The 20,203-nt window shown below is 48.7% G+C and overlaps 1 protein-coding gene across 1 annotated transcript in view; it reads left to right on the forward strand.

Moving 5' to 3' along the window:
- Window positions 1-20,203, forward strand: part of LOC119089367 (putative G-protein coupled receptor CG31760) — a 98,028-nt gene that overhangs the window by 38,510 nt on the left and 39,315 nt on the right. Inside the window, exons 3-4 of the mRNA XM_037212038.1 lie at window positions 223-423; window positions 11,209-11,277. Coding sequence (XP_037067933.1) covers window positions 223-423; window positions 11,209-11,277 — 270 coding nt within the window. The remainder of the gene's footprint in view (window positions 1-222; window positions 424-11,208; window positions 11,278-20,203) is intronic.

Consider the following 20,203-nt stretch of genomic DNA (forward strand, 5'->3'; position numbering starts at 1 on the left):
CAGGCGTGCAGACAGTTCACAACGATGTCTTATCTCCACGACCTGACCTAGCATTACATTTTGACACAGTGTGTCAACTCATCACTCGGCACATAGTGACACTGCGCCATCCACCACAGCTTCCTGATGTAGCGGTGTCACTACAGGCCTCAGTGGCCGAGTCTTGCCACGGCGGCAAAGCTGACCTGCTGACCTGAGCTGACCTTCGACTGGTGCCTCTAGGGCCTGCCCTCGCGGTACGATGAGCTCGACATGTTCGAGTGCCTGCCGTGCGCCGAGGGGTGCGCCACATGCGAGGACGGCCGGCCCTGCCTGCTCACGCTCAACTGGGCCATGCGCACCAGCATCCTCAGTCTAGCGGCCGTCATCATCGGCATCCTGCCGTTCTTCGTCTTCTTCACCGTCAAGTACGGCGAGATCAAGGTGAGGTCTGGGGTCATGGTGCCCTGCGGTAGGTGAGTCCGATCACGACGGGACCCCAGCCAGCGCTGAAGGCTCGTCAGTACCGCGTTGTCGTGAGCTTTTTGTCCAGGCGGGGTAGGCGTGCTGCACGCACGCCTAGACACGCGGGTGGTAATTCCGAATGTTCCCACGATCCTGTTTTGTACAGACATCTTTTACTGCAGAGAGCTGGTTGGCTGCCCCCCCCCCCCCCCTCCCTACCAGCGTTTCCACTTGGGTGTTGCAACAAGCGGATGTCCGTTCGTCTATAGACCTCGTGGTGCTACCGGGATGAAAACACGAATTAAACTCAATGCTTTCCACTTCTTGAGCTCGACAGTAATCAAACCGGCCGTGACATTCTGAAGAACTATGAAAAGGGTTGTGCATAGGATCTGTATATTCTGTATTCCAAACCTACAAGATTGTCGAATGCGATCTCGGCTTTTTGGATTTGTGAGCTTTCTGCCAAGATTGCTCGCGAATATTTCACGAGTATTGCACGAGCCCCTCGCCACTGCATCGCAACGTGGGTACGCTCTTCCTAGCCTAGATGGGACCCGGCTTCGTTGCACTCATCCCACGAATCCGCGTTCCTTTCGGCCTCCAGCGCGGCCGATAAGGAGCGGGGGGGAGGGGAGGAGGCGCAAGGGCGCGCGCGCTGACGTGGCCGACGACGGACCAATCAGCGGCCATCAGGCTGCGTCGCGGCCGTGCGCCGAAGCATGTATCGCGCAACCTCCAATGTCCCCAATCAATAATGTATCATCACTGTGGGCTCACAGCGAGACCACGGCCGGAGGGTCAAACTGTGTGTGTCAGATAGCACCCGAGGTTGGCACGCAAGTCGTGTGGGACTCTTGCCACAGTCGCCAAAGGGACACACCCGCCGTGCGGGACAATATGCACCAGACACACTCGCCGTGCGAGACAATATGCGCCAGACACATCCTCATTGCGGGACAATATGCGCCAGACACACCCGCCGTGCGGGACAATATGCGCCAGACACATCCGCCGTGCGGGACAATATGCACCAGACACACTCGTCGTGCGGGACAATATGCGCCAGACACATCCGCCGTGCGGGACAATATGCACCAGACACATCCGCATTGCGGGACAATATGCGTGTAAACCTCAAGATCTGACATCTACACACAGCTTGAACGCGTTATCATGATCAGGTCCACAGATGCAAAGCTGTTTTATCACCTCATTTTAGCTATATTTGACCTGACTGGGAATTTCCTATGTTTGGAGTTAAAAGTTTTCGGCCGTGGTTACCGGTCAGGTAATTTTGCATAGCTCATTCCCCAGCGAGAAGCATGCCTCTATCTGCCTGTTGATTTTTTCATAGAATTACATGTGATATATAGTTATACATATACTACATACATATAAATATACATACATATCAATATATATATATATATATATATATATATATATAGAAATGATCCCAAAAAATAAATAAGTAAAGAATGCTCATAGAAAGAAATATGCCTTGCCATATACCCAAAAGAAACAAAAACCCATTTGATCGGTCCATGAGACACTAACGAAATATGTCATATGATCAGTGCATAGAAAAGCATAGAAATATTCCTTGCGATCGGTTCATGGACTAAAAGTACAAAGCTTCCGACAAGTAAACGTGTTAAACTGGCAACCTTTTTGGCAACTGATAACTGGCAAAGTCGTAAAAACCACTTAATTTGAACTCACTAGTTATTTCGTCGGTCACCAAAACGTGCACATTCGGGTTCTTCAACTTTATGACAATCGATTGTACAGAGAGAAGAGGAGAGATAGGGAGAGTTAGATAGAGAGAGAGAGAGGAGAGAGAGAGAGAGAGAGAGAGAGAGAGAGGAGAGAAGAGAGGGAGAGAGAGAGAGGATAAGAGAGAGAGAGAGAGAGAGAGAAGAGAGAGAAAGAGAGGAGAGAGAGAGACGAGAGAAGAGAGAGAGAGGAGAGAGAGAGAGAGAGAGAGAGAGAGAGAGAGAGATCTAACTTAAGAAATCTAATTTTTGGTTGATGAGTCTCGGGGCTAGGGAGGACAACACGGCCTCTTTCCCATTACCCTGTCGGTGGCTGAAGGCCTACTTTCAAGTCAATGTGTGCGTTTGAAAAACTGTATTTGTCAAGAGCATTCTTACATGTCATGTGAAGCATTCACATTAAGTGACATACAAAGCTAGAACAGCTTCAATTCAGCACAGCTTTAATTCAGCACGGCTTTTTCAGCGCAGCTTAAATTCAGCACAGCTCTTATTCAGCACAGCTTTGATTCGGCACAGTTTTAATCCAGCACAGCTTTCATTCCGTACAGTTTTAACTCAGCGCAGCTCTGATTCAGCAACATTCAGCACCACTTCAACAATGAGCGTTAACGGCAGTGTTTCAGCTGCCAGCAGTGATTCAGTGCACTGTGCGAAGTGTATCACGACCGCACAGCAGGCGGAAATCGCGGGTGAAGGGCGTGCGCCGAGAAATGAATCGCTATTCAACAGCACCCCGGCAGAGCCTAACAGGAAATATCCGACCGAAGGGTGGTTGGCCCGGCAGGTGCCTCACGTGTTATATCATTGTGTAACGAACACCTTGTACAAATAAGCTTAACATTTTAAGTATAGAAACTCATGATGTAGCCAAACCAGGAGCTTAACGTCCTTGTTACTTAAATATCAGCCCTCTATATATGACAGCTTTTTATTACATTGCAATACAACCACAGATTAAACGCAGAAGTGGCCATTGATAGCGCCTATTTTGTGTTCACTCATGCCAACACAGCAGCCGCAACGCACTGCGGGTCCTCCCACCGCGTGCTCGAACAGTGACACATTTCTTATCTCGCTTTGCCTGGCTTTGATCCGCGCTTATCGCCTGCTGCAGAGCAATGATTCGCTTCACATGAAATCCTGCCTCACTTCGCTACCTCCTTGGCTAGCTCGAACTTGAACGAGTGGCGTGAAGAGCTGGCGGCTCGAGGAAGTGGGACGGGTGCACCCGGGAAACCCATGTGGGGGAAAGTACCACCTGTAGCGGTGTCGACAGGCTAAGCACGATCCTGAAGTCTCAGTGCATCGGTGGGCCGAATGGCGACGCGTATTTTGCAGCCATTTTCAATGCGACACACCCAAGAAGGAATGCTTGATTGACTATGTAAACCAAAATCTACCAGAGACCAGTTTCTCAAGCGAATATATACATTTGCGCCAAGCAGTAAGATGTGTGTTTATCGTCAGTAAACCACGTTTTACGCCATTTTCACGACACCACCGTCTCCCGTAGTAGACCGCAGGTTTTCGTGGGTATGCACACCTTTGTGATTTCATTCGGCATGGCAGTGCCCACAGAACCGTCCGCAGTGCTCAATACCACAAACATGTGTCTAAGATCCATGACATATTACCAGCAGTTGCCCTGCAAACATGCCGTAATGATTGCTATGTTTTTCGTCTGGTTTAAAACAGGGGCAGCTGCAGTAAACCACGTGTGAAAGGGCATGCGCTACAAATACAGCAATGCCACTTTGACATTTAACATGTAATGCAGATTTGAATATATAAACACTGGAGAGTATGGTCGTCTATGTTCATGAAAACGTGAAGCGGTGGATGTTACACCATCACCATCATTATTTAACAATTAGCATGCTCATCGAATCAAGTCAAGCCTACAATTTAGCACCTCCCCTACCAAGAATGGCGTTTTGAAGTTGGGTGCTCTCAGTGCCGCGCGCATTCGTTCTCAGCAACAAGCGCAGCCTAATGCCCTTTTCGCGCGCAAGACACTGAGGTCTTATTTTGTGAGGAAATCTGGGAGAGCGTGCTGCCAGTACGTCAGAGCTGTCAGCGATGAATTCATCTTGAGCATTGCGCTGGAGACAAGGGATCTTCATCCTCAAAACCCTTAAAGCAATATCCAACGTCCCTCCCGCACCGCCTGAAGTATTCGCCACCCACGACCACCTCAGGTGGCGTTTATTGTAATTAGTAGTTAAATTAATGCCCTGGTATTTCAGAATCCCATATGTCAATTAAAAACACCCATGCAGCAATTGCTAGCCATGTTTCATCTCACTCAGCAATCGTTGGCTTACCTTTTCCACCTGGTCAAGGACGCCAGTGATAACGAGAGGACTTCAGACCATTAAAACATTCAAACAAACGTAGGCCCTCTAGTAGAAGATGCACACCTTGTTGACTGGCACCGAATGCAAGGGCATATTTTTTCATTTCGGAATCTTACTAGTGCCAACAAGATCGGAGGTCAAAGATCTGACAGGTCAGGTCAGGTCGAGTGACGAAATCGGATATTGTGTCTTCTCTTCCAGCTAGCATGATATAAAGAAGAAAACAGTTTGGGACATTGTGAGTCATACTCCCTCATGTATCACAAATGGCTTAAAAATCAGCTGGGTCCAACGCCCACAAACTGACCTCAAGTAAACTCTGATGGCGGCTTTGTTGTGACCTCGTATAGCGCGACTGACCCTGACCGGCAGTGTCGGCCTTATCATCAATGACCTGAAAGCAGTCCAAACAAGAACGGAAACTACAGGCTACTTTATAAGGAGAAAGACCACACGGCTTCTATTCATTGATGGCGTTATGCCTCAGTAACTTGACCTCACTGCGACAAACACCTTCAGATTGAACCAGATTGGTTCCCTCTCAGGTGATGAAAATGAGATTCGCCTACCTAGCACTATTCGGAAGTAATTCCCGCATTCCTTAGTTGTAACGCTCAGGTATTCACGTGTTAAACACGGGTTGCCCCCCCCCCCCCCCCACACACACACATCAGGAAATTAAGCACAATCGCTAGTTCAACCATGTGCAGCATATTGTAGGGGCTGTGCATGTATAGCGGGCTTCTACAGGCATGTCTTTCATTTGGCCCAGTTGCTGCTTATTGTGTATTTTTATAGCGTTGACAAATCACTCATATGAGAAGAAAAGATGCCATATGAACAAGGAGAGAACCTTGCAACTTTCTACATTCCTTGTCTGCTAAAAAATAGTGAATTGGATGTTTTATTCACTTGACGCGTTTTGTTGCCCGCATGCATAGATATCATCAGTACCAAATCTGTTCGAAGATTGAGTTGGAATCATTGAAGACACGGATATGTGGCGTATCAAATGAATGTTGACCACCGTTCATTGGTTGTCATGCCATTTATATTACTTGTAAGTCATCACTCCCCGTCAAGGGTCTCCACAGCCCAAGCAGAGCAGCGAAATGGCCCGAACATGAGTCACGACCCACAGGTTGTATAACATCTGTGGCACGACAGGCGTGAAAACAAGAAGTCGTCGTGGAAGCATGGCCAGCGACTGGCAAGACCGGTGGCATCACAAAAACGCCACTGCCTAGGCATATTGTGGAAGTTAGTGGCCTGCCTGATGGCTCATACCCGTGAGTGACGCCTCGTCGCTTTTAATCATATGCCTATTGATATGCGGAGGTGGATGTGACTGGGTAGTCGCGCGACTCAGATTCAGTATCAATATCAGCATATCAGAAACGGTCCACATAGTGGTCACTGGATTTCAGGTCACACAGGTGCAGTGTAAAAAGGCACACACAAAAGCTATACAAAATTGATAAGAACAATTGTTACATAGCAAAAACAGACCTATCAACACACTATGGGCTGGGTCAGATCAGTGGCCAGTGGTTACAGCGCTAAAACAGACCTATCAACACACTATGGGCTGGGTCAGATCAGTGGCCAGTGACTACAGAGCTAAAACAGACCTATCAACACACTATGGGCTGGGTCAAATCAGTGGCTAGTGGTTAGAGAGCTAAAACAGACCTATCAACACACTATGGGCTGGGTCACATCAGTGGCCACTGGTTAAATCACATGGCGCATAGCGGTCTTCGACGCGCTCAGTGCTGTGGCATGGTGAACGCACGATGGCAGGCAGTTCCAGGCTGCTGCGGCTCGTTGCCAAAGCGCCCGCCAAGGGTCGCCACAGCGGCGCGTGGGCCGAAAAGCGCGTGGGCCTTGTGAGGCACACCTACCTCCTTCAGCGCCGTGAAGAGACAGTACTTCGCGGTATGCCACCATGACACTGATCCTCGGCCATCCAAGGGAAGATACAGCCGGATTTATATAATGGTGTTTTTTGGAGCTAGCAATTACTCTTGCAGTAAAGTCGACTGTTTTTTATTTTATTTTATGTCGTTGGCTCTCGTTCACCCCACCCCACATGCGCAGGCAGTACGTTACATGAAGGAACACGTGCGCCTGGATGATGCTTTTGAAAAGATCTGAAGTAGAGATACACTAGAATTTGTGCGGAGAAATGAGGATGTCATTGCATTTTTTCACGATGCTTGAAACATGGGCAACCCATGACATAGCAAAGTGAACTATGGCGCCGAGAATTTCAGTGGTACTTGAGGCATGCGCAGTGCAACCGTTCGCTTTAAGCTGGTGGCCAGCTGACTTCCTTAAATTTGGTTTTGACCCAAACGAGCATAAAAGCAGTTTTGTTTCTTTCGTTTGAAGAAAATTGGACACTGAGCCAGTTCTGAAGCTGACGCATGGTAAGTCCCACTCTGGTTTTGGGACCGACGAGACCCGGTCCGTCGGGGGACGCGCAGTCCACGTGCATGGTGTCGTCAGCGTAGGAGAAGGCGGCCATGAGTCAGATATTCATTAAGATCGTCCGTAACAAAATGAACGAAATTGGACCGATGATCGAGACTTGGGTACACCGCATGACATGGGGAGAGTGCGCCGTCCTCCACGCATTACCTGCCCTCGACCACTCAAATAGCTCCTAAACCACTCTACATCGGTAACACCGTGCCAAGACAGTTCGGTGAGGAGGACGTCGTGGTCAACGTTATCGACCGCCTTTGGCAAATCGGTCGACGTTACTGACGATAAAAGACCGACGCCGGTGTTATGAACCAGGCTGCAGCGAGCACGTCATCCCTGGTCGAGTGATGCGGCCTATAGGCGTATTGGGATGAGTGCAGCAGTGCTGTTGATTTCAAATATTCCGTTAGTTGTGTGCAAGCTACCGGCTCCAAGATCTTAGAGATCGCACTAAGTAGAGGTATGTGTATATCGTTGAACGGTGCAGTCGGATCACCTGACTTCCGAACTGGTATAATACATGCCATTTTCCAGCTGTCTGAGTAAATTTTGGTCACGAAAGACAAGTTGATGAGTTGATGAGTTGAGACCGACCCCTGAAAGGCATTCCCGCACAGCCTGGGGTGGGATCTCATGCAGGTCCACGGCCTGCGACGTACTCATATGCTGGACACACTGTGACAGCTCTGGTGGCGTCGCAGGTCGGAACAAGAACCCAGCGAGGCAGACATTGAGCATCTGGAGTTCTTGGAGCCGGCGTTCACCGCGCTTGGCAGGTTGAATGAAGTGGGACATTGATGAAATGGGATATCCAATTTCTGTCGAAATGAGAAGGAACTGACTTCAGCGAATGTCCTTTCCGAGTGAACAATGCAAATGTCGTTGAACCGCCGACTGAAAAATGGTGTTTTTCTCCTGCTGGCTGTAGTTCATAAACAGATGATTCGGTGTCAGGAAAAAAGCCTAATGCAGAATAAAAGTTGGTTTAACAGGTAGAAAGTTGCTACAGCTGCGACGTGCTGCCCTAATTCATAATTCATCTGTCCTGTCGCTAGGAACTGTGTAAGACTATGATAATTCTGTCACTTTTTCTGTCACACAAGACCAGTGAGAGGCGTGTTCCATACGGTGTTATGTTCGTTACGGCTTTGCTTAGTCCATAACCTTAGGACCGCAGGACCAAAAGACCCAGGACGAGGTGTAAAAATTGGAAATGCTTCTGGCGTTTGGTATTTAAGTACTCAAGCGCTGCTGTGTGCTCAACCTCTCCGCCTGCTCCAGGTAAAAAAAGCAAGCGACTACTTTCGTATGGTCATTCACTTGAAAACTGTTGTTTAATGCGTTTGTTGAACATCTGAATTGACTGAATATCAGAGAGCCTACTAAACAATGTTTATTCTATAAAACCTGATCCCATCATCGGATCACAGAATTCCAAACCAGTGGCGGACTTTGGTGGCAAAGTGTAATGCACCACAATGCTCGACACGGCCCGCTCCGCTATATGATCTCATCCGATCTCGAACGGCCGCTGCCACCGACCGCAGTACTTCCCAGCCAGGGGCAAATTGCAGCAGCTGCTCAAACGTCTTGAGCCCACCGACCTCGCCACAGTTTAGTTGGAAGGCAGGCGCGTTAACCGGTTGAGCTGCGGGATGGACAAAAACCGGCAGCGGATACCGATAAAATACCCTCCCTCTGTTATATACATAGAAGGCTGTGTCATCTCGGACCTCTTGCGACTTTTCTCGCTGCGTGCAGTCATTTACGCTGTAACAATCACGTGACAAATTGAGCTTCAGCCCGGTGCCTTATTGGGAGGACCGTGGTACTTTGAAGAATAGCAGCACTCTAGTGTTATTGTCGAACGTCAGGGGATCTTTAGTCCTGTCGTTAGAGCGACGTCAGCTGAACAGAACATTACAAAACTGGTAATGTTTCATCCGTTCTGTGTAGGCGTACATTTCGATGTTTTCCATTTCACGCGCCATCCTCCAAGATTGATGGAGCTTCCCGACGGGGCGTGGGATAGCGAGCGAGCCGGCGGTGGCCAAGAACTCAACCCCTCCGCGGGACTAAGCATGACCATTAGGCCGAGCGGGACCTAAATAGTGAATGCAGATCCGACAGATGCTCCAGCGGATCGGCCCGCGACAACAAAGCGGAGCCCGTTGTTGACGGAATCTGCAGGAGAACACGGTGTGCGTCGCCCGGCCACATGGGATAGGTGACCGTCTGCCCTCCTTCCTTCCCCCTAAGATCGACCATGACGGTAGCCCCGTATTCCGAGAGGGGCGACCACGTTAAAAGGAAGCGCCTGCCGTCAGCCGGACGGACAAGACCGGCGCGCGCGGGGGTGGCCGGTGGAATACCGTTCGCACGGGTGGGGGGCAATTTGATCTCACTGAGATCTCAAAAACTAAGACAGCTAGCGATACCAAATTTACAGGGTGGGTTTTTCTGTATGTAAACTCACTGGTGCAAACATCGGATGCTGCTAAGTCATGATCTTGGGTTTAAATAGGGTCAAACAATGTCCAATTCCAGAGTTGTGTCTTAAGTGCCCCAGATCTCATATGCCACCACCGTGAAGCTAGATACCTGTTCTAGGCAAAAGGTCAGTGTTGTTTAAATAAGATCAGTGACCTTGTTTGACTCTTTTTAAGGTCAAAGCAACCAGAGGACCCGCTAGAATGCTTCTATTTGTCATTTAGGTTAATGTCAGGGACTACGCTAAGCTGTATGTTCCCAAAAGAAAATGTTGACTGGGTCATTTTGGGCAAGTGACCCGCTCTGACCTTTAATAAGTTCATGAAACATGTTTGTTGCTTTCCCTATCAGTAATGAGTTCGAAATGACCACGGTAAACCACATCATAAACCAAGTTCTTGATTAAAGGAGCAAGTTACTTTTGACCTCGGGCTGACCTTTATATCTGACCCTGGGTTCATGCAATTTGTTGTTATTATCAATTAAAGTGGTGTATTGCACTAAGAAACTATTTCAGACACGCATGGCTTCGTCTAACACTCCGATGTCGCATCACAATGAACGATTTCCGAGAAATACCCCTTCGGTTACAGCCATGGTCTCACTTTGACCTGTCATAGGTCAGCGACCCTACGAGATACGTCCAGTTTTTTTTTTATTTCATGAGATCCGCTATTCAATTTCTACAGCTTTGCAAAGTTTGACGCAGCAACGCCGCGCTGTTCGGGCCCATTTTGGCGTACCGTAGGTTTCGTGACGAGGAATTTTATCAATGCATCTGGTCCCGTTTTTGTCCCGTTGAAATATGATCATCAGATAAACGGTAGAGGTAGATACCATGGTAAAGGGCGCGCAATCATGTGCGACGAGAAAATCATTCATGATGGCTGACCGGACCTACCATCCCGCTTATACGCCCGTCATCCGCTTCATCCTAGCTCTGTGGCTCATATGTGTGTGTTAATGTCGGGTGTATCGGAGTCTAAATGTGCGGAGTTGTGCGCTAAGATCATCTGGTTCGTATGCTGACCAATGGGCTCCTCAGTATAAATTCACTCTTGTGGGGAGGCGTGACAGCGGCAGTCGGCGGCGCACATCCAGTGGCAGCCAGGCAGCAGCGCAGCGCGCGCACCTCACCACAGGCAGGACCCCCCCCCCCCCTCATCTGCATCTATTGTGGTTGAAGGAAGCTTTCGTATGATAAGTTTTCTTTTGGTGACAACATAAACTGTTAGTCGTTGTGACAGGCTTAATCTGTTTCTTTAAACTCATCAACTCGCGTAATGTAATGGTGATGAATGTCAAAATATATTTTGTAACAGACAGAATGTCTGGTGTTCGTGTTTTGTTGTATGCACTGACGACTTTCCGAGTGAGCCGCACGGAATAAATGCGGTTATAAATTATATATAATATAAATAATTATATAGCATAAATTATATTATATAATTTATAATATAAATATAAATTATATAATATAAATGCGGAATAAATTAGTATTTAAAGAGCAAGTTTGCTTCAAATCTACAATGTAATGCCAAGGTTTGATTTGTACGGCATCCTGGCACTTGTTGGACGTTGAACGCTGTTGGTTTGAGCCCTGGGCACGCCGTCACGTGCCCTGACGCATAGTACACCTCCGGCAGGTGGTTCGCGCAGCCAGTCCCACGCTTCTACGCATCATCATCCTGGGTGCGTTCTTCATCTATTCCACGGTAAGCTGACCATCCTTCTTGTGCCGTCTCATCAAGCGAATATGTTTTTTGTCTGAATAGGATAGAGATGGGCAGGCAATAACCAAAGCAGAAATCAGTGTTATCTTTTCGTCGCATTATAGTTACAGGTGCGTGTGTGGTTTGCAACACACATGTACATTTTGATGCGAACATGAAATACAGGAATCCTTATATAAAACACTAATGGTCTGCATCAATCCAACCAGAAGATATAAGCATTGCCTTTTAGACATTTTATTACATGGGAATTCTTTGAAGGCCGTTTGAATGCTGGCTGCTCTAAACCCGCGTCCTCCAGGTGAGGGGGAGGGGAATAACTGCCCCTTCCGGTTTTCTTAAGTAGGTTTGCGAGCGCGCCAACCAGATCTGCCGATTTCTTTGCAAGTAGCAGGTGATCACCTTGTTAAGAAGCATGGTGTACTTACTTTTCAATGTTGAATCGGGCCGCTTACTGGCCACGTCTGCAGTGAGAGATGACGCGCCGATGTATGCCACTACGGTTAGTATTTCGTAGTTCCTGCTACGGTTAGGTTTCCGCTACGGTGAGCAACACGCTCACGCAGTTTCCGCTGCGGTTAGTAACTCGCAGTTTTCGCTATTGTGTGGAATTCATTTTATTAACTGATTCAGCTGGGGTGGCTGCCTGTCAACCGACGCCTTCCGCACAATGTCAAGACGCACCAGATCACGATCAGAGGCCATGTGGTCCAACTCGAACCAAAATGATTTGGCACGGCCGTTTGTCCGGTGAGGTAGCCTGGTCTTGGTCTGATTTGGCACGGCCGTTCGTCCGGTGAGGTAGCCTGGTCTTGGTCTGATTTGGCACGGCCGTTTGTCCGGTGAGGTAGCCTGGTCTTGGTCTGATCAGATCTGACCTTGATCTCATCTTGATCTGATCTGCTTTTACCTGATCTTGATCAGAACTGACCGTGCTTAGACCTGATCTGACCTAGCCTAACCGCTGACCTTTGTTACTGTCACTGTACCCACAATATGCGTTATGGTTGTGGGGCAGGATGCGTGAGAACGCGCTGTTTGGGTTGGTATCGGGTTCAGGGCTGCCATTGGCACCGCTGCGGGCGCTTGAGGGATACGAAATAGTTTCATGGTTTTACTGATTTAAAGGCATTTTGCGAGACGCGTTATACCGTACCTCACGTAACAGTGGTGAACTGCACGATTTTTGGGCGCGACCGACCGCCGCCTGTCGGAGCACTCATTGTCACTTTAATGTTTTCCAACCCTGCTATTAGATACCAATATACCAGGGGGCTGCTTTACCCTCCTCCCCCCCCCCCCCCCCCCCCCCCCCCACCTCAACTCCACGCGGTCGGAGGTGGCAGGATATCCCAGGCTGAGCCGGTTCAAGGTTATGGCAACGTCTTTTCCTCAATGGGAAAACGTCCTGTGCTGCGGTGCTGTAAAGCCATTGCCCTCTTTTCACAGGCCAGTATACAATGCATTTGTTACTACTGAAAGCCGTGCGTGTCGGCGGTAATGAGTTTTATGGTGCCTTGACGCTGTGGCTTTTAGCTCAAAATTATAAGCATTTCGTCGGCTTCATAACTCGTGCCTTATAGCGCCGCACCATATGGTGTAACAATCACGACGCCTCACAGCGCCCTAAAGACTTGGTTGCTGGCGTCGATGTAGCTAAAACAAACTTTTTGCACCCATACGAGGGCCGTGCTCAGATCCTGGGTACAACATATTTTCTAAGCGGCATGGCCGTTGAGCAGTCACCAGCCCTCTATAAAAAGGTACGCGGCGTGTGGCGCGTTCCTTTACCTAAATACGGTCTCTATAGCTTCTGAGGAAAAGGAACAACTTCAGAGCCTGACGCAAAAACCATTTGCAATGTGTGCAGACCTAGCTACCACGATCGCTCCGATGCTGGGAGCGCGCACATTTTGCCTGGAGGGTACAATAAACAATTCACTGTCATAAAATTCGAACATGAAAAGAGGCACAAAGTGGACAAAGGTCTCTCATTTTATGTATGGTGCAACCATATTTGGCTTGGCTTCTTTCAGCATGCCACTAAACCGATAGAACATGTATAGGATTAAATTACATGTAATGATATAGGACTACCAGATTATATGTGCCTATATCACATAGACTTATGTAGGATATATAGGATAGCTTTGAAGGACCAAACTAATCGGCGGAGAGGCCTTCGGCGAGCTTTGTCGCGGCTGTCGGGAACTCGATCTGTATCGCGGATATACATGCATATATCCCTATGTATCCTGCTTCACCAACAGGTGTCGCATTTTTGAGTAAACGACAGACAGGCTGGTCAGAACAGTCTGCTCTCTCCTGCAGTATTTTGAGTCCATGAAGAGGACACGTCTTTATATCGCGCACTTCCTGAGTTTAGTTTTGTCATCTGAGGCATCTCTGCTTTTGCATAAATGTGTTTGCAACAACCCACGTGGCTATGTGGTAAATTATATTGTGATATTTCTTAAAAATCTGTTTTTAGGGCAGAATTAAATTTATTGTGGGACATTTGCAAGGTCCCCAGGTGTATCAAAACCCGATTTTTGGGAATGCTGTATACTTTGCAGGCAAAGTAGCCCTCGTCATTCGTAACGACTCGGCGCGCGTCGGCTGATGTAGGTTGATGCACCACTCTGCTTATTCTCTTCATTGGGGCTTCTCTGGCTTGTTGTCAGTTCTGAGATGACCTTTTCCCGTTGTGTCCCACTTTTCCTCTTATTTTCCTGATAATCTTTTCACACAGGCCTAGGAAATTTCCCATTTTTCGATCAGTTGCTTATATCAAAACACGGTCTTTGTTCTTGTTCTGCTGTATGACGCGTTTGTGTAAATTGCTAGGCATTTCTTTTACATTTTTACTAAGCTTTCGACCAACAAACCTAACCTTTTTTGAGTGACATACCGCCGCCCATCCCAAAGTTCCGCAGTGAGTTATCGGCTATCTCGCGAGCCACGTCCACGGTGATAGATGGCCTCACAGTTCACAATTTTCCAACATCACGTGAATGTTAGTAATTCGTTTGCCATCTGCTCCAGCAGAATATGCTTGTTCCGGGCAATCCGTCACACTCAAGTTTGCAAGGGTGTACTCGGTTACTTACAAGCTGTTCATACCGTGACGGTTATTTGCATGTGCGTTGATTTTATGGATGTGTTAATTCTATGATTTGTTTAATATGATGACATAGTATTTGCATGTGCGTGAATTCTGAGATCAATCCGTGGACCAACCGTTCCTCCACATCTGCACCAACTTTGATTGCCAATCCGTTTAGCAAATTATTTTAAACTTTGACAACGATGAAACTCTCCGCCGCCAAGTCATTTAATGAAAATAAGTTGGCAAATTGTCCCATATTTCATTTATAGAAATTCAGTTAAAACATTGTACAATATTCATCTGTGTGCATGTCATCATCACCCTGTATCTCTCTCAATTCAGTGCACGTCATGTGAACCCATAATCAAATGACAGGAAATCGACCTGGCTGATTTGCGTCATCATTGTTCTTCGTCATCGATAATTTATGCACCAATGGTAGTTTGCATCATTACAAGCTTGCATTACGATGCTACGATGCTACAAAACGTAATTCCACGTTAAAACGGCTAAAATGACAGATGTTAATCCTTCTTAAAATAAAAAATGATATCACCGCGCATCACAACGGCCTGCTAAGGCAGCGGCCAAGATGAAAGCGTTCATCCCACGCATGCAAGTTTCCTAAAAGGAATGTCGATACAAAAACGTTCACAAGTATTTATGGTTTAGTAGCTCCTGTGGAATGGCGAGAAATCCTACACAGAATTTCTACAAGCAAGGATAATCTGGGCCTTTCGACTTAGCCTTTCGTGTTTTGAACATGCCTGCGCTGAGCAGTACCGTTGTCTCGTACAAATGTCATAAGAGTGACATAAAATAGTCGTATCTCCTCGTCACTTCCACAAGCTCGCCGTCGATTCAGCAACCAGCGAAAATGCTGGGACCTGTGCAAAGTCCACGTGACCTTATACACACAACGCTCAACGTCTAAACCATACAACGTCTCCCGGCTGGGAACTATCACCCAACAGAACTGCACCTTCCTCAGCTCCAACGACACAGCCCCTGCACGAGTCAGTGCAGATCTCTGGCAGCTGCACCGGCCGCCGCCGCCCGTGACGTCCATCCGGGGCGGGATGTAGCCCTCGAGTGAGGTCCGTGCGCCAGGCGAAGCGATCGGTGCTGGGCCCGCCTTCACGCCAGATCGTCCTGCACTGGCTCTAAACTAGGCTTAAAAATGGCAAGAAACAGCGCAGTTTCCCTTCGCCCCTTTGCTCTGGACCTCGATAACTTTACTCCGATGGTGCTGAAAAACGACACTTTTGAGTTCGGGACTTAGGAAGAAGTCCTAATTGAATGGCGGCGCGAGCAAATCTGTGCATCTCTAATACGTTTTCAGGTAGGTTCAAACCGTTCGGCTGGCACGTACAATCCAGAACCTGATTTGCATGGCGCTGAACAACTATTGCACTCCGGTGCGACCTAAATCAAAGTGAACTGCTTACACAACCGCTCGTACAAGTTTATATAATCACAAGCTTATAGAACCGCTCCGTCGCGCTCTGCTTCCCATGTTGAATATTCAACGCACGATCCAAGAGCTAGCTTGGAGAAGTCGCTCCAAAGTGCTGCAGTTCTTCATCTTCATTATGCGGTCTTCGCCACTGTCATTTTCGGCACACAGGGCTGTTGCTTGACGAAATTCTCCTCTTCTTCTGCTTTGCATTCATCTGGTATGGACCAGTGCTTGAGTTACATGGTCAGTCTGCTGCCCCTCGGTCCGGTAGGGCTCGGCCGCTGGTATGGACCAGTGCTGGAGTTACATGGCTAGTCTGCTTTCCCTCGGTCCGGCAGGGCTCGGCCGCTGGTATGGACCAGTGCTGGAGTTACATGGTAAGTCTGCTTCCCCTCGGTCCGGCAGGGCTCGGCCGCTGGTATGGACCAGTGCTGGAGTTACATGGTCAGTCTGCTGCCCTCGGTCCGGCAGGGCTCGGCCGCTGGTATGGACCAGTGCTGGAGTTACATGGTCAGTCTGCTGCCCTCGGTCCGGCAGGGCTCGGCCGCTGGTATGGACCAGCGCTGGAGTTACATGGTCAGTCTGCTGCCCCTCGGTCCGGCAGGGCTCGGCCGCTGGTATGGACCAGTGCTGGAGTTACATGGTCAGTCTGCTGCCCTCGGTCCGGCAGGGCTCGGCCGTGAGTCAGGTCTCGGTCCCGGCGAAAGTGAGCACTACCAGTGCCACAGGACGCAATATTGGCAGCATTTGCATGTCCCGGGCAGTCGTTCGTCTTCTTGCGGTGTGCGACTTACACTGAGGGCCGTTCTTTCCCCCGTGTTCCTCACAGGCAGTGGAATTCAGCGCGGCAAGAGGTGAGGGCGCTCATCCACCTGGCACCCAACTATCCATAAGCAAATGGACTGCTCGTCCATTTGGTAATGTTTATTTTGGCCTCGTCACGCACTTAGTGCGTTCGAGACATAAATGAGCGAACCTCTTCGTTTGGCCACACGATGGATTCCAGGTCGTCGCAAGAGATATTCCTCTCCAGCGCGCCAACCAAGCGCGCGGCCGTGTTCTCAGAATCGCGGATGTTTGTCAGTAGCCATTAAAGATCGCCAGTAGTCACTAAAGATCGCCCGCGTCATCTGGCATGCCGCAGAGTGTCGTATATGGATCGTGTGTAACCACTGCCCGGGACTGTTTCTCCGCACCTCCAAAGAAATCCTATCACATCTCCGTTTTGGGGATGGAAATACCGCAGCAGGCGTGCCTTCTCTGCATCTCCGGTGAGCACCACTGGTTTGGGGCGGAAGCGGGCCCGCACACCCGCCGAGTGAGCCTGGTTGTCGGGGCTATTGGCGCCAAAATTTTTTCATAGTTATCCCCGAAGTTAAGTTTAAATCCGCTGATATCCGCTCACCATCTCCCTCAGATAGTCAGCCAGTTGCTCAGGCCATACGCTCAAGAACTGCTGCCTCGTAAGCAGTTCGGTAAGCCCACCACGGGGGTGGTTCGTTCCTGATAAGTGTCCATCGGCTTACGCAGCCGACAGCCTCTTTAAAGGGGTAAAACATGGATTGCATCGCCATCGTATGAACTCCCATGGAGTCTTTGCGGGCGTCGGCGATGAGACCGATGCATTCCAGGAGTGCTTTTTCCCAGCGGTCATAGTCGGTTATTTCGTCATCCTCGCACTGTGAATTTACGCCTTAGGCTTGTCAGGTGAGCAGTACGCTTAGAGCGACTGTCCATTTGTCATTGGCTCAGCCGCTGACTGACTACGTGCTTCTTGTTTGCATCGGTTTCAATTGCATCGGAGGGCATGCTTGGCATCTGCCAATGATGGTGGTCGGGCACGCTTGGCATCTGCCAATGATGGTGGTCGGGCACGCTTGGCATCTGCCAATGATGGTGGTCGGGCACGCTTGGCATCTGCCAATGATGGTGGTCGGGCACGCTTGGCATCTGCCTGATGGTGGTTGGGCAAGCTTGGCATCTGCCAATGATGGTGGTCGGGCAAGCTTGGCATCTGCCAATGATGGTGGTCGGACACGCTTGGCATCTGCCAATGATGGTGGTCGGGCACGCTTGGTCACTGCCCGATAAGCCTCGTTGGTTCTCCTTTGACTTGCGTTGTCTGACTCTTTTCCAAAAAGCTCGAACTCGGCCTCACGATATTGTTTTTGATTAATTTCCTTCTCTTGATAGTGTCTTTCCCAGTCTTGTTGCTCATTCTCGCTGTCCTTGCTTTTTCTTACCGCCGTTGTTCTTCTGCCACCCTGTTTGCCCTGACGCTAACCTGAGCGCGCTTGAGCTCTGAAGACTGTGACGCGCTGTCAGTCTCAGACATAACAAGCGTCATACTGCAGATGCTATAGGAGTCCTACTAGATTCTCCACGCGTCAAAAGCAGCTTAATGTGTGTGCCGCGTACGTCATCATCGCTCACCTCCGCGGGCTCGTTATTAAACGAGCAGGAACAGAAAATGCCGAGGCCTCGTGCAAAGTTCACGCAACATTAAATACAGACGGCTGACTCCACAACTGCTCACAACACATCCCACGAAAGACGTGGGAGCTTGAAGTGAAATGATATTGCTTTCGTCTTAGTGGCAGAGTCGGTACAGATTGAACATTTCCTAACTTTCACGGGTGTAAGAATCTTAGACAAGACAGTAGTAATAGCGTTTTTCCTCGGAGAAAAACCAGGGGAATGGAGATATAGTTGGCTTGATATTTTGGCCACATGTCTTTATCGAAACGATAGCAGAAGTGAATTATGACGTGAAAACTGGTCTTAGAATCTTAATTAGAGTCGTGATTTTTTGCTTAGCTTTCGTCTTGCGTTACTGATATGCTTTCCGCTTACTTAGATCGGCCTGTTTCCACAAAGGGTCGATAGGCCGAATTGGTGTCTCGGTGGCAATTATTATACTTCCCGCGTCGGTAGGAGATCCTTTTGGATTAGTAAGAGCTCTTGCATCGCTTCGGTGCCAGATGTCTCGACCAAAGGGCCAGTCGCATCAGGAAGGGGACGACTGTATGATGCATACCTCTGAGGGCCTCCGTATCGAGCAAGGGGAACCTGTCCCCGTATCGCCAGAATGTCACCCGCTTGGGACCCAGGGCCGGGGCTGAACGCCCTTCACCTCCTGACCAGAGAGCTGGGTCTGTGGGATTTCGTATTTGACTCTGAATGGAATTAGCAGTTACAGCAACACGAACAATGGGGGTTCGCCAATGCGTCATCCGAGTTCGCCATCCCATACGTGCTGATCCGCCCTTAGTATCCATTTGAATATTGCACAGGTCAAACCTACGGTCTGGGATACTTTCCACATCCATGCAAATTGATGTGATACAGTTTATCAAAAGCACCGTTTTCCGATACGAGGTCATTTTCACCCGACCGTTAACTGCCGCCGGGTGTTAGCTGCCGGGCCGCCGTTTTGACGCTGCCCACGGAGACTACGACACGTGCGTCGGTGCTTTTCCTCCTTAACGGCAAGTGCACGTCCTTAAAATTAGTTTGCAATATTTTGTCAATGATTCACTGTAAAGATAGGATCAACTTCTTCTCGTTTGACCCTGGGATGGGCGTATCAATGCAAATTTTTATACTGTGTTCGGACGTCCGATTCACGCTGGCGTTTATTTCATGGACCGCTCAACATATTTGTAAAACCCTGAGAAAATCCGGCCACACCACTGATTGTTATCGTTTTGTACAAAAGTCCAAATGAACCTCTGTAGGGGAAACGTGCCCATAGTGCCCGCGCTTTTTCGAAGTAATACATCAATGCCGTCTTACTTTCATTTTATTTATTTCTTAACGCGGTCTGATTTGTGTTTTCAAATAGGCCCAGGTTTCCTTCCATCCAAATAAGTTCAAAATAAAACAAAATGGAAGAAATTTGACCCCAGAAATAAAGTGGGCCAAATCTGGTCAACCATTTCGGTGAAAATGTACTTAACAGATGAAAAAATATGAAATTGGAGTCGCGGAATCTGGGAGCTTTTGTGAGGGGGTAGGGGCACCGACATCCAGGGTGTCCCGAATTGAATCGTGGCCTCTCCCTGGACGAAATATCCTGGCAATTGGCCAGACAATGTTCAGAACATCTGTCATTTGAGGACAGCTGAGTAAACACCCTGTTCATGTATCTGACCCGGTCAGATATGCGACAGATGCAATACCTATCCACAGAGCCTTCGTCTTCTATTGGTTAAGGAGAGTGTCTCACCTTTGGAGCATATTAAAAACATGCTCGAGCGACTCCTCAGGACAGGCTGCGTCAGATTAGAGTGCAGGGTAGGGCAGCCACTGCGGCACCGTCAAGACACGTTACGGATATT

This window comes from Pollicipes pollicipes, unplaced genomic scaffold (assembly GCF_011947565.3).
Source record: "Pollicipes pollicipes isolate AB1234 unplaced genomic scaffold, Ppol_2.1 Scaffold_3087;HRSCAF=3621_pilon_pilon_pilon, whole genome shotgun sequence".
NCBI lineage: Eukaryota > Metazoa > Arthropoda > Thecostraca > Pollicipedomorpha > Pollicipedidae > Pollicipes > Pollicipes pollicipes.